This window comes from Pelophylax lessonae, assembly GCF_965119305.1.
Source record: "Pelophylax lessonae genome assembly, chromosome: 7".
Taxonomy (NCBI): domain Eukaryota; kingdom Metazoa; phylum Chordata; class Amphibia; order Anura; family Ranidae; genus Pelophylax; species Pelophylax lessonae.
This window is the reverse complement of record NC_138774.1, coordinates 215,914,143-215,929,753: the sequence shown is the minus strand read 5'-3', so window position 1 is coordinate 215,929,753 and position 15,611 is coordinate 215,914,143. Positions and strand designations below refer to the sequence as shown.

General features: G+C 43.9%; 1 protein-coding gene across 1 annotated transcript in view; it reads right to left on the bottom strand.

The window, feature by feature from the left end:
• The window catches only part of LOC309559841 (epithelial sodium channel subunit gamma-like), a gene marked incomplete at its 5' end in the record, with an annotated part of 64,059 nt that overhangs the window by 27,123 nt on the left and 21,325 nt on the right, over positions 1–15,611 (bottom strand). The window contains 2 exons of the mRNA XM_082263274.1: positions 5,572–5,735; positions 13,053–13,183. Coding sequence (XP_082119400.1) covers positions 5,572–5,735; positions 13,053–13,183 — 295 coding nt within the window. The remainder of the gene's footprint in view (positions 1–5,571; positions 5,736–13,052; positions 13,184–15,611) is intronic.

The following is a 15,611-nucleotide window of genomic DNA, read 5'->3' as shown; positions in this document are numbered from 1 at the left end:
GGTCATTATCATGCTGGAATACTGCCCTGCGGCCCAGTCTCTGAAGGGAGGGGATCATGCTCTGCTTCAGTATGTCACAGTACATGTTGGCATTCATGGTTCCCTCAATGAACTGTAGCTCCCCAGTGCTGGCAGCACTCATGCAGCCCCAGACCATGACACTCCCACCACCATGCTTGACTGTAGGCAAGACACGCTTGTCTTTGTACTTCCCACCTGGTTGCCGCCACACACGCTTGACACCATCTGAACCAAATAATTTTATCTTGGTCTCATCAGACCACAGGACATGGTTCCAGTAATCCATGTCCTTAGTCTGCTTGTCTTCAGCAAACTGATTGCGGGCTTTCTAATGCATCAACTTTAGAAGAGGCTTCCTTCTGGGACAACAGCCATGCAGACCAATTTGATGCAGTGTGCGGTGTATGGTCTGAGCACTGACAGGCTGACCCCTAACCCCTTCAACCTCTGCAGCAATGCTGGCAGCACTCATACGTCTGTTTCCCAAAGACAACCTCTGGATATGACGCAGAGCACGTGCAATAAACTTCTTTGGTTGACCATGACGAGGCCTGTTCTGAGTGGAACCTGTCCTGTTAAACCGCTGTATGGTCTTGGCCACCGTGCTGCAGCTAAGTTTCAGGGTCTTGGCAATCTTCTTACAGCCTAGGCCATCTTTATGTAAAGCAACAATTCTTTTTTTCATATCCTCAGAGAGTTCTTTGCCATGAGGTGCCATGCTTAACTTCCAGTGACCAGTATGAGAGAGTAAGAGCGATAACACCAAATTTAACACACCTGCCCCCATTCACACATGAGACCTTGTAACACTAACCAGTCACATGACCCTAGGAAGGGAAAATGGCTAATTGGGCCCAATTTGGACATTTTCACTTAGGGGGTGTACTTACTTTTTTTGCCAGTGGTTTTGACATTAATGGCTGTGTGTTGAGTTATTTGAAGGGAACAGCAAATGTACACTGTTATACAAGCTGTACACTCACTACTTTATGTTGTAGCAAAGTGTCATTTCTTCAGAGTAGTTACATGAAAAGATATAATAAATTATTTACAAAAATTTGAGGGGTGTACTAACTTTTGTGAGATACTGCATGTATAAAAGCTACATATATTTATAAAAGGGTGTCCCCGTGATATTGGTTTTACAGGACATAGTTTTTTTTTAAAGCGGGAATAAAGCAGAAGCTGTTTGCCTTCAGACCATATCTCTCTTATTAAAACAGACAAGGGAGAGAAACTGGCATGCTTGCGTGTATCCTTTACAATCAGCTAGAAAATCATATATATACAGGTACAATAAAGAAAGCTTTTGATTGAAACTCATATGCCCAAATATTCACCCAGTCACCATGATCAGTGCTCGAATCGGGTCCATCAATTGCACAGATTGAGCTGTGTGTGACCACCCAAAGCTCAATTGATTACATTTTACAGAGGTTCAATGCAACAAACAGAGCCTTCAATTACAATTTTTTCAAGCGTCCCAAAACAATTAGACAGAATCAAATTGTTGCCTGTTAATTTTTTGTAATACTGATTTCAATTTTAACAGTTTTTAGCAATTTATGTTTCTGCCTATTATTAAAAACAGAAAATGTTACTGTAGTTCATCTTATTTTTTTTTTTTAAATGTACCATATTTATGGAAAAAGTTGTATTCTATGACATAATATGAAATGATCATTTTCCATCTGGAATAGAAAAGTGATGGTTATGCTGCATATAGACAATCTGTGACTTATGTAATCAATGACAATAATCAAATGTTAGTAAATTGCCCATTTTATGCATATTGTTAGTGGACTGTTAAAGAAGAACTAGAGGCAAAATTTTTTATTTTATTTTTCATTTTGGACAAAGTAAGGGAGGGTTATAACCCTTGTCAGTTGTTTTTTATTGCCATCTGTGTCTCCTTGGGGAGATTTCCCTTCACTTCCTGTCCCAGAACCAAAACAAGAAGTCACAGGAAATCCAGGGGTGTCACAATAGTCACCAATGATTCCATTGGAAAATGTACCCTCTATTATTGTTTTAGTGTTAACCCAAAATTTGGGATTTTCTTTTTCTTTCATTTTTGGTGAATCTACCTAAAGGGAGCACAGATAGGAAAAAATACTGACAGGTGTTCCAATCTTTCTCCACTCTATTCCAAACGAATTTAAAAAAAAAAAAGCTTTAGTTATACTTTGATAAAAGAATCTGTCACTTGTCTGGGGCTCCATCTAGCTGTAAAAAAGTAGAACACATTAAAGATTCCCCATGGCATTGTCTGATCTGACTGAGTTCTGATATACACTATACTACCAAAAGTATTGGGACGCCTGCCTTTACATGAACATGAACTTTAATGGCATCCCAGTCTTAGTCCGTAGGGTTCAATATTGTGCTGGTCCACCCTTTGCAGCTATAATGTTTAGGAGTATGTCTTCCAAAAGCGAATTTGTGAGGTCAGGCACTGATGTTGGATGAGAAGGCCTGCATCGCAGTCTCCGCTCTAATTCATCCCAAAGGTATTCTATCGGGTTGAGGTCAGTCAAGTTCCTCCATCCCAAACTCGCTCATCCATGTCTTTATGGACATTGCTTTGTGCACTGATGTGCAGTCATGTTGAAACAGGAAGGGGCCATTCCTAAACTGTTCCCACAAAGTTGGGAGCATGAAACCGTCCAAAATGTCTTGGTATTCTGACACCTTAAGAGTTCCCTTCACTGGCAATCCCAGTCTTAGTCCGTAGGGTTCAATATTGAGTTAGTCCACCCTTTGCAGCTATAACAGCTTCAACTCTTCTGGGAAGGCTGTCCACTAGGTTTAGGAGTGATGTTGGACAAGAAGGCCTGACAGTCTCCGCTATAATTCATCCCAAAGGTGTTCTATCGGGTTGAGGTCAGGACTCTGTGCAGGCCAGTCAAGTTCCTCCACCCCAAACTCACTCATCCATGTCTTTATGGACTTTGCTTTGTACACTGGTCCAAATCATTTGGTGGAGGGGGGATTATGGTGTGGGGTTGTCTTTAAGGGGTTGGACTTAGCCCCTTAGTTCCAGTGTTAAGGTCACCATACCAAGACATTTTGGATAATTTCATGCTCCCAACTTTATGGGAACAGTTTGGGGATGACCCCTTCCTGTTCCAACATGACTGTGCACCAGTGCACAAAGCAAGGTCCATAAAGACATGGATGAGCGAGTTTGGAGTGGAGGAACTTTACTGGCCTGCACAGAGTCCTGACCTCAACCCGATAGAACACCTTTGGGATAAATTAGAGTGGAGACTGCAGGTCAGGCCTTCTCTCCAACATCAGTGCCTGACCTCACAAATGCGCTTCTGGAAGAATGGTCAAACATTCCCATAGACACTCCTAAACCTTGTGGACAGCCTTCCCAGAAGAGTTGAAGCTGTTATAGCTGCAAAGGGTGGGCCAACTCAATATTGAACCCTACGGGCTAAGACAGGGATGCCATTAAAGTTCATGTGCGTGTAAAGGCAGGCGTCCCAATACTTTTGGTAATTTAATGTATGTATTTCATCTGTGTATTAAGCTGTCTGCCTTGTGTTTAGCTTTCAATGCAACTGCTGTAAGCACCCAAATTTGTCTTGATATCAGCCTTTTCTAATCCCCTGAATTACAGCAGTCAGACTGGGAGAGGGAGCGCCAGCACCAGTCACCAATCAGACACTTCTGCGTATACATGTGTCAATTATTAAATAAAACATCACAAAACCATGAAAATTCTGACACACTGCTTCTTCATTGCCCAATATGCAGGTTGGGGGTAGGTCACTAATGTACAATATCTTACATAAGTGAGTACACCCCTCACATTTTTGTAAATATTTCATTATATCTTTTCATGTGACAACACTGAAGAAATGACACTTTGCTACAATGTAAAGTAGTGAGTGTACAGCTTGTATACCATTGTACATTTGCAGTCCTCTTAAAGTAACTCACACAGCCATTAATGTCTAAACCGCTGGCAACAAAAGTCAGTACACCCCTAAGTGAAAATGTCTAAATTGGGCCCAATTAGCCATTTTCCCTCCCTGATGTCATGTGACTCATTAGTGTTACAAGGTCTCAGGTGTGAATGGGGAGCAGGTGTGTTAAATTTGGTGTTATCGCTCTCACTCTCTCATACTGGTCACTGGAAGATCAACATGGCACCTCATGGCAAAGAACTCACTGAGGATCTGAAAAAAAGAATTGTTGCTCTACATAAAGATGGCCTAGGCTATAGGAAGATTGCCTAGACCCTGAAACTGAGCTGCAGCACAGTGGCCAAGACCATACAGCGGTTTAACAGGACAAATTCCACTCAGAACAGACCTCGTCATGGTCAACCAAAGAAGTTGAGTGCACATGCTCAGCGTCATATCCAGAGGTTGTCTTTGGGAAACAGACGTATGAGTGCTGCCAGCATTGCTTCAGAGGTTAAAGGGGTGGGGGGTCAGCCTGTCAGTGCTCAGACCATACGCCGCACACTGCATCAAATTGGTCTGTATGGCTGTCATCCCAGAAGGAAGCCTCTTCTAAAGATGATGCACAAGAAAGCCTGCAAACAGTTTGCTGAAGACAAGCAGACTAAGGACATGGATTACTGGAACCATGTCCTGTGGTCTGATGAGACCAAGATAAACGTATTTGCTTCAGATGGGGTCATGCCTGTGTGGCGACAACCAGTTGAGGAGTACAAAGATAAGTGTGTCTTACCTACAGTCAAGCATGGTGGTGGGAGTGTCATGGTCTGGGGCTGAGGAGCTATACAGTTCATTGAGGGAACCATGAATGTCAACATGTACTGTGATATACTGAAGCAGAGCATGATCCCCTCCCTTTGGAGACTGGGCCACAGGGCAGTATTCCAAACACACCTCCAAGACGACCATTGCCTTACTAATGAAGCTGAGGGTAAAGGTGATGGACTGGCCAAGCATGTCTCTAGACCTAAACCCTATTGAGCATCTGTGGGGCATCCTCAAACAGAAGGTGGAGGAGCGCAAGGTCTCTAACATCGACCAGCTCTGTGATGTCATCATGGAGGAGTGGAATAGGACTCCAGTAGCAACCTGTGAAGCTCTGGATAACTCCATGCCCAAGAGGGTTAAGGCAGTGCTAGAAAATAATGGTGGCCACACAAAATATTGACACTTTGGGCCCAATTTGCCAGTGGTTTAGACATTAATGGCTGTGTGTTGAGTTATTTTGAGGGGACAGCAAATTTACACTGTTATACAAGCTGTACACTCACTACTTTACATTGTAGCAAAGTGTCATTTCTTCAGTGTTGGCACATGAAAAGATATAATAAAAATTTTACAAAAATGTGAGTTGTACTCACTTTTGTGAGATACTGAAGCTAGTACTTTGGAGGACACCTTAAAGTGTTCTCTCACAGTGGTCCCTGGATCAAAACACTGGCTGCACAGAATTAAAAAACATTTAGCAGGTAAAATAGTTCCCACATTTGTACTGCAGTTGTGTATTCAGCTGCCTGTCTTCAGTATGACATGAAAACAATTATTGATGGAAAAGTCACATATGGTTAGTTACCTTCATCATGCCAATATCAGTCTCAGCTCCTGGTGGCACATTCACGCCTTCATCCTCAGGGAATGGCATTTGCGTTTGATCGTGGATGAGAAGGCGGATACCGGCAGCGTGCGTCATGTCTCTTACATATTCAATCTGTTGAATGAACAACTCGAGGTGCAATCCTGTCCAGAGCACAGCAATATGCACAACATTTAGATGCAACTATGCAAGGTCTAGGTACCCAGTACACATAGGTGACAGTGAATGTGATGCTTGAAGTGAACATATACTTTGCATATTTAGGTAATAATAACATGCTACATTTACCGTGCATTGCCACTTTTGCACAATGTGCTGGCAGATCTCAATACCAGTTGTAAACTACACACAGCAGAAAGACATCTTTGGGACTCTGCCAACATTGGCCGTCCAGGGTTGTACACGTGTGGTTGTGGTGGTTGGGGGGGGGGGGGTGCGGTTCACTTACACATGGCCATCACATGCAACTGGACCCTGACCCAGAGAAATACAGGTTGCCAGACTGTACTGACTCTACAGCCCACACCACAGTGTCCTTTGTACAGATGGTGGCCAGAGGCCTATTTTTGGCTTATACACAGTCATGCTCCTGGCCCTATATGGTTAATCCCCTCTGTGCGGGGATTCTCCCTGAGTTCCTATACTTTTTTTTAATACTCGCCGATACCAATTACCGATGCCATCTGCAACTGTTTTGTTTACACTTCAGCTGTCAGCAATGGTACAAAGTATTGAGAAGTTATTTACAAATTCATTTTTCTTTTTAATTTTGTTCTTTTTCAATGTGAAACGTGTAAATATATGTTAAAGCGGAGTTCCGGGCACAGAAAGCATTTTTCAATAAACATACCCCCGGGACAGTCAGGGCTAGCACATTCCACAATGGCTAGCCTCTGATCTGTCCCGGTTCGCACTTACCTGCAAGAAGAAATACTTACTTATAAAATTTCTTCTACAGCGTTTCCATCTCTCTTGTGGGCAGCTGAAGCCGGCGCGATCCTCTTCCGCGTCTTCTTCCGCGTCCTCTTCTCCCAGAATGCGCCTGCACCGGCCCCTCTCGTCACTTCCGGCGCGGCGCCGCATTCCTCCACAGCTTCTGGGCATGCCCAGAAGCTGTTTAGCAGGGAATGCGGCATCGCCCCGGAAGTGACGAGTGGGGCCGGTGCCGTCGCATTGATTCCTGGGAGCGATGACGTTAAGCTCCCAGGAATCATCACGAAGGAGGAAGTGACGGAGGAGCCGCGGCACAGAGGGAGGAAGTCCATTGAGGTGAGTATTTTCGATCTTCAATTACAAGGTGAGTTTTAAAAAAAAAAAAAACCTAACTATCCAATTCCTTTTCAGGTGAAGGTGAAGAAGCGGACGGGCACAAAAAAAAAAATATCGATTTTGTGCCCGGAACTCCGCTTTAAAGGTATAAAAATATTAACCAACAAAGCAAACAAAAAAAACATTTTATTTATTAATGGTTTTTAAAAAAGAGATGAACAAAAAAAAACAAATCAGCAGGAAAATAATAATTAAATAGAGAAGGAGATCCAGCAGGTAATTAAGGCTGATTAGAGTAAATTAAAGGTTAATAAGGGGTTAAACAGAGGACCATTTGCTAAAAAAAAAAAAAAAAAATTGACAGGTTGCTTTAACCACTTACCGCCCGCCCGCCGTCATATGACGGCGGGACGGTGCGGCTATTATCCTGGGCGGACGTCATATGACGTCCGCCCATTCAAGCACGGCAGGCGCGCGATCGCGGGCGCGCCGCCGTGCACTGCCGGTGTCGGTGTGTCCCCGGGACACAGGCGGTCACCGGCAGGGGGGAAACAGCCAATAGGCATGGCTGTTTCCCACGTGATCGGCTGTGTTCCAATGACACAGCCGATCACAATGGAGGCGGCCGGGAGATGACCGCGCATGCGCGATCGGGAGCGCGCAGCGCGGTCATGTCGGTGGCACTGTGTTCCGTAGGAACACAGCTGTCACCGGCGGTAGTAAACAGTCACTGACAGTGACTGTTTACTATGTGATCGGCTGTGAATCCATTCACAGCCGATCACAAAATGTAAACACAGAGCAGTAACTCACTGTTACTAGCTCTTCTCTCCTCATACAGTTTCCAGTATGAGGGGAGAAGAGCTAGAAATAGTGAGTTACTGCTCTGTACACATGTACAAAGTAAAATCACACTAAAATCACAGTAATAAAGGTCCCCCCACACAGTCCTCAGCCCCCCCCAATGTCACCTGTCACCCAACAGTCACCTCATCAGTGCCCAGAAATTGACACCCATAACGTTCACATGTGAGCGCAGCGATCGCGGGCAAAATCACCGCGATTCTGCCCGCGATCCGGAAATCATTGCAAATTGCGGGACGCCTGTGCGTTGCCCGTGATTTGCAATAGCACCCCAAACGCTGTGCGATGTTGCCGCCATTTCCGCCTGCCGAATCGCAGTAACATCGCGCAAACATCGCATGACGCCCAAAAAAGTACAAGAGTTTCTTTGGGGCGTCATGCGTTGTTTGCGTGATGTTACCGCGATTCGGCAGGCGGAAATCGCAGCAACATCGCACAGCGGGCAACGCACAGGCGTCCCGCCATTTGCAATGATTTCTGGATCGCGGGCAGAATCGCAGTGATTCTGCCCGTGATCGCTACGCTCACATGTGAATGTAGCCTAAAGTTCACCGGTCACCAGAGACTGCCATCAGTACCGCCGTGCACCATCGCCCGTCACCTGTCACCCATCAGTGACCATCGCCCCGTCACCTGTCACCCCATCAATCACCGTCACCTGTCACCCCATCAGTCATCGTCATCTGTCACCCCATCAGTCATCGTAACCTGTCACCCCATCAGTCATCGTCACCTGTCACCCCATCAGTCACCGTCATCTGTCACCCTATCAATCATCGTCACTTGACACCCCATCAGTGATCGTCACTTGTCACCCCATCAATCATCGTCACATGTCACCCGGTCAGTGATTGTCATCTGTCACCTCATCAATCATCGTCACCTGTCACCTCATCAATCATCATCACCTGTCACCCCATCAGTCATCATCACCTGTCACCCCATCCGTCATCGTCACCTGTCACCCCATCAGTCATCGTCACCTGTCACCCCATCAGTCATCGTCACCTGTTTGCCATATACATGCAATCACTTACTGACCGCCTAACGACTATATGCGTCGGCCATTAAAAGCTAAATACTGGGGTTATGGCAGAAGATAGCCCCCATAACCCCGGTATTTTTTGAAACGGCGGGCGGTCGGCTTTCAGATAAGGGTGGTCCCAGTGGCGGATTCGCCGCGGAATTACCCTTACGGTGCAGGGGAAGAGGTGCCCCCCCCCCTCCTGCCGCGTCCCAGACGTTTTCCCAGCTTACCGGACCCGCCGGCAGCGGGGAAAACTATCCGGTCCCGGATCCTCAGAGACAGGAAGTCGAGTGAGGGCAAGATGGCCCTCACTCAACTCTATGGTCTTGGAGGACCGGAGCTACGTCAAAAGACGTTGCCTAGCAACCGGTTTAAAGGGCCGCTTTTTTTTTTTGCTTTTTTTTTTTTCCTCTTTCAACAATTTTTTTTTTTTTTTTCTTTTTTAGTGTAGTTGTGAGGTGTGAGGTCTTTTTGACCCCAGATCTCACAATAAAGAGGACCTGTCATGCCTATTTCTATTACAAGGGATGTTTACATTCCTTGTAATAGGAATAAAAATTATCAAAACATTTTTTTTTTTTAAACTGTGTAAAAATAAAAAAATAATAAATAAAATAAATAGGAAAAAAAAAAAAAAAAAAAAATTAAAGCGCCCTGTCCCCGTTAGCTCGCGCGCAGAAGCAAACGCATACGCAAGTCCCGCCCACATATGTAAACGGTGTTCAAACCATACATGTGAGGTATCGCCGCGATCGTTAGAGCGAGAGCAATAATTTAAGCCCTAGACCTCTTCTGTAACTCTAAGCTAGTAACCTGCAGAAATTTTTAAAATGTTGCCTATGGGGATTTTTAAGTACCAATGTTTGGCGCCATTCTGTGAGCATGCGCAATTTTGAAGCATGACATGTTGGGTATCTAATTACTCGGCGTAACATTATCGTTCACATTATGGAAAAAAAATTTGCTAAATTTACTGTTTTCTTATTTTTTAGATCAAAAAAGTGATTTTTTTTCAAAAAAATCGCATTTGGAAGACTGCTGCGCAATTATGGTGTGATAAAAAATATTGCAACGATCTCCATTTTATTCTCTAGGGTCTCTGCTAAAAAAAAATATATAATGTTTGGGGGTTCCAAGTAGTTTTCTAGCAAAAAAATGATTTTAGCTTGTAAACACCAAGTGTCAAAAATAGGCCCAGTCTTAAAGTGGATAAATGGACAACTTTGTGTAAAGCGCTACTTGGATGTTAGGCCTATGTATGTGGCCAGGCTGTGAAAAAGTGTTACATATGTGGTATCGCCATACTCAGGAGGAATAGCAGAATGTATTTTGGGGTGCAATTTTTGCTATGTACATGCTATGTGTTAGAAATATTGCATAAATGGACAGCTTTGTATAAAAAAAAATGTGTTTTCATTTTCTTTCCACATTTTCCAAAAACTTGTGGAAAAAAATGACATATTCAAAAGACTCATTATGCCTCAAAAATTATACGTTGGGGTGTTTGCTTTCCAAAATGGGGTCATTTTATAGGGGTTTCCATTGTCCTGGTGCTCCAGGGCCTTCAAAAGTACGATAGGTTGTCAGGAAATTATATGTGAAATTTGTGCTCCTAGAATGCCGGACGGTGCTGGTTGGATGTTAGGCCTCTGTATGTGGCCAGGCTGTGAAAAAGTCTCACACATGTGGTATCGCCATACTCAGAAGGAGTAGTAGAATGTGTTTTGGGGTGTAGTTGCAAGTATACATGTGCTGTGTGAGAGAAATAACCTGTTAATACGGCAATTTGTAAAAAAAAATAAAATAAAAAAAAAATCTTCATTTTGCAAAGCATTGTGGGAAAAAATTACAACTTCAAAAAACTCACCATGCCCCTTATTAAATACCTTGGAATGTCTACTTTCCAAAAAGGGGTCATTTGGGGGGTATTTGTACTTTCCTGACTTTTTAGTGTCTCAAGAAATGAGATAGGCCTTCAGTACATCAGGTGTGATCAAGTGTGATCAATTTTCAATGATTCGCACCATAGCTTGTGGACTCTATAACTTTCACAAAGACCAAATAATATACACTTACTTGGGTTATTTTTACCAAAGATAAGTAGCAGTATAAATTTTGGCCAAAATTTGTGAAGAAAAATTACTAATTTGCAAAATTTTATGACAGAAACAAAGAAAAATGCGTTTTTTCACAATATTTTCAGTCTTTTTTTATTTATAGCACAAAAAATAAAAAACCCAGTAGTGATTAAATACCATCAAAAGAAAGCTCTATTTGTGTGAAAAAAAGGACACAATTTTTGAATGGGTACAGTGTTGCATGACTGAGTAATTCTCAGTCAAAGTGTGAGAGCGCTGAAAGCTGAAAATCGGTCTGGGCAGGAAGGGGGTGAAAGTGCACTGTAGGTAAGTGGTTAAACTGACTTCATCTGCAGATCAAAGTTCATCCCCTTGATCTGTAGACAAATAAACAGAAAGATACAAATAAAAAAAAAAAAAAATTTATTTTTTTTTGTAGCTTTGCAGTGTTGTTGGTAAACACCTGCTTTTTTTTTTTTTTTGGACAGCTCCAATTCGGGTTTCATTTACACTTCAGCTGTCAACAGGGGAACCCCACTGACAGCTGAATGAGTCATCGGTTGTTAAGGATGCGGCGTTCCTGCTCCTTAACAACCGATAATTGATGGCTTTTTTAAATTTATTTTTACATTTCAGCTGTCAGTGGGGGGAATCCTGTTGAAATGTAGAATATTTTAAGGGGTATGAATACTTTTTCAAGGCACTGTTTATTACTACCACATTTTTAGGCTGTTTATGACCCCAAAAAAAAAAAAGGTGAACTAAGTCTTAAAACATAAACCTAAATTTGAGAGCCTGAGATCAGAGATGCTGTAAAAGACCGGTGAGCTACTGAGAAGTAAGTAGGAAAATGAAAGTTAACCACTTTACGTCTGCTCACAGTAATATTACTGCGGCAGAGTGGCTCGTTATCGTCTGATGACGTAGTACTACGTCGTCAGACACTCCCCCTTCTGGTCGGGTCAGGGGAGGAGCAGCGGCGATCGCCGCTTCTCTTACCCGATCGTCGGGGATCGAGTCTGGAGATCCGCCCGCTGTGTGTAAACACAGCGGGCGGATCTCCATAGTGACAGAGAGTGACAGATCGGACTGTTCAGCATAGCTGGACATCCGATCTGTCCATGACTCACTCAGTCACCTCCCCCCCTACACGTCAGTAAGCACCAGGCATACATTAACCCCTCCCTCTCCAATAAAATTAACCCCTTCCCTGCCAGTGTCATTTTTACAGTAACAGTAACAGTGCATATATATATAGCACTGATTACTGCAGTAATGTCACTGGTACCCCCAAAAGTGTCAAAAATGTCAGTCAAGGGTCCGATCTGTCCGCCGCAATGTCGCAGTCCCGCAAAAAAAAAATCGCAGATCGCCGCCATTACGCGTTAAAAAAAAAAAAAACACCAAAAATGACAGAAATCTTTCCCTTTGTTAGTAAACGCAATAACTTTTGCGCAAACCAATCAAAATACGCTTATTGCGATTTTTTTTTTACCAAACATATGTAGCATAAAACAAATTGGCCAAAAATTTTTAAAAAAATTGGTTTTTACATCTTTTTTTGGGGGGAATTTCATATAAAAAAATGTTAAAAATATTGTTATTTTTTCAAAATAAACGCTCTTTTTTTGTTTATAGCGCAAAAAGTAAAAATCAAATACCACCAAAAGAAAGCTCTGTTTGTGGGAAAAAAAGGACGTAAATTTCGTTTGGGTACGGCGTCGCACGACCGCGCAATTGTCAGTTGAAGTCGCACAGCGCCGAATCGCAAAAAGTGGCCTGGACGGAAGACAGCAAAATCCTCCGGTGGTAAAGTGGTTAAAATGTTACTCTGTGAACTGATGATCGCCTCTTGACGACACCTTCAATTCACTTCACTGGTCTTAGAACTGTACAATGTTCACACCTCTCCTGATATAGACATACTGTACTTATGTGAAAATCAATGACAGTAGGGAGGTCGCCAGGAGGCGCCATTAAAATGATGCTATAGGGCCCTTTGATCTGTAGTTATACAGTCATACTTGCCTTGGTCTCCATCAGGTGCCCTCCCTTCTATGAAGGGAGCCTGCTGCTGCTTTGCCCTGAGTTAGCATTATACATATTCATTTTAATTAAACAAGAGCTAACTGAAGATATTTTTCAGTTGGACTTTAAATCACATTAAAAGAGACTTCATTTGCGTTTCAAATAACAATAAAATGATTCAAACAAAATCTTACCATACATAAAGCCAGCTTTGGTTATGTTCAGTGGCTTGGTACTGACAGGGTTCCCTTTGAAATCTGTGGGCTTCTGGGAATTGAATGTGTAACAGTTTCCAAATTTATAGTTAATGAAAGCAGAGAAATAACTGGAAAAGAAGGATGACCAACAATATTAATGGACATTTACATCTTTTCCTTCTTTAATATAATCAAGATAAAAAAAAAATGAAAAAATAAAACATAAATATGTAAATCAGGTAAATATGAAATATAGCACAATAATATTTTGTAGTCTATAATGCAGCCACCAGGTGGAGCTTTAGGATCCAGTACACATTTTCTATATTCTCCTTAGCTCCTTTGTTGTAAACAAATGTTTGATTACGGAGATCAATAGCTCACAATGAAGTTTACACAAAAGTCATTGAGTCAGAGCAGTGGCTCCTCCCTTGCTGGATGATTCATCGAGATTGTGCCTGATAGTTATTTTTACTGTGCTGTCTGATCAGCTATAAATTATTGAATATTTATTTGCAAGACAAATAATGTATAAATAGATACACTATTACCAAAAGTATTGGGACGCCTGCCTTTACACGCACATGAACTTTAATGGCATCCCAGTCTTAGTCCGTAGGGTTCAATATTGAGTTGGCCCACCCTTTGCAGCTATAACAGCGTTCAATCTTCTGCAAAAGCTGTCCACAAGGTTTAGGAGCGTGTCTATGAGAATGTTTGACCATTCTTCCAGAAGTGCATTTGTGAGGTCAGGCACTGATGTTGGATGAGAAGGCCTGGCTTGCAGTCTCCACTCAAACTCATCACAAAGGTGTTCTATCAGGTTGAGGTCGGGACTCTGTGCAGGCCAGTTAGGTTCCTCCACCCCAAACTCTCTCATCCATGTTTTTGACCTTGCCTTGTGCACTGGTCCAAATCATTTGGTGGAGGGGGCATTATAGTGTGGGGTTTGTGTTTCAGGGGTTGGGATTGCCCCCTTAGTTCCAGTGAAGGGAATTCTTAAGGCATCAACATATCAAGAGACATTCTGGACAATTTCATGCTCCCAACTTTGTGGGAACAGTTTTTAGGATAGCCCTTTCCTGTTCCAACATAAATGCACACAAAGCAAGGCCTAATCTGCATGCAGGGCGCCGGACGCATGGAGCTTAATAGGGATTTTTTTTTTTTAACATCACTTGATTAGAGCCAGAGGCTCTAATAGGGCGATGCAAAGGGTGGAGCCGGGGCGCAGAGCAGTGCGTCCCGACTCCACCCATTGTGTGACAATAGCGAATTAAAATTTGCTATTGCCACACCGATCCTCCTCCTGGCCAATCAGGAAGCGCGTCCGATACGCGCTTCCTGATTGGCCGCAAGGCAAACCCCTTGCCATTGGCCGAGGAGGAGGCGGGACCGGAAGTACTCGTGGAGACGTGCCGGGGGACAGAGTGAGGAAAAGCCGCCGCCGCCGGGACTGAAGAGGAAGCCGTCGCCAGGTAAGTGCATTGGTCTGGGGGGGGGGGGAAGCCCACACTGCATTGAGGGAGGCACGATGTGGCGCTCTGCAATGATTGGGGACAATGCTGTGGCGCTCTGCAATGATTGGGGACAATGCTGTGGGCACTCTGCAATAATTGGGGACAATGCTGCGGCGCTCTGCAATGATTGGGGACAATGCTGCGGCCCTCTGCAATGATTGGGGACAATGCTGTGGCGCTCTGCAATGATTGGGGACAATGCTGTGGCGCTCTGCAATGATTGGGGACAATGCTGTGGGCACTCTGCAATAATTGGGGACAATGCTGTGGCGCTCTGCAATGATTGGGGATAATGCTGTGGCGCTCTGCAATGATTGGGGACAATGCTGTGGGCACTCTGCAATAATTGGGGACAATGCTGTGGCGCTCTGCAATGATTGGGGACAATGCTGTGGCACTTTGCAATAATTGGGTACAATGCTGTGGCGCTCTGCAATGATTGGGGACAATGCTGTGGCGCTCTGCATTGATTGGGGACAATGCTGTGGCGCTCTGCATTGATTGGGGACAATGCTGTGGCACTCTGCATTAATTGGGGGGCACACTGTGGCGCTCTGCATTGATTGGGGGGCACGCTGTGGCACTCTGCATTGATTGGGGGGCATGCTTTGGCACTCTGCATTGATTGGGGGGCATGCTTTGGCACTCTGCATTGATTGGGGGTCATGCTGTGGCACTCTGCATTGATTGGGGGTCATGCTGTGGCACTCTGCATTGATTGGGGGTCATGCTGTGGCACTCTGCATTGATTGGGGGGCATGCTGTGGCACTCTGCATTGATTGGGGGCAATGCTGTGGCATTCTGCATTGATGGGGGCATGCTGTGGCGCTCTGCATTGATTGGGGGCACGCTGGTCACTCATTTTTCTGTTTGCGCCCCCCCAAAAATGTTGAGCACCAGCCGCCACTGGTTGTAATGTATTTGTATTGTATTGAAAGCTGTGTACGAACGATCAGATTATCATACAATCGCCTCCAAAGCAGTATTTTTTTGTATGATTTTCTGATCGTGTGTACCGGCCATAAGGTTTGTAGA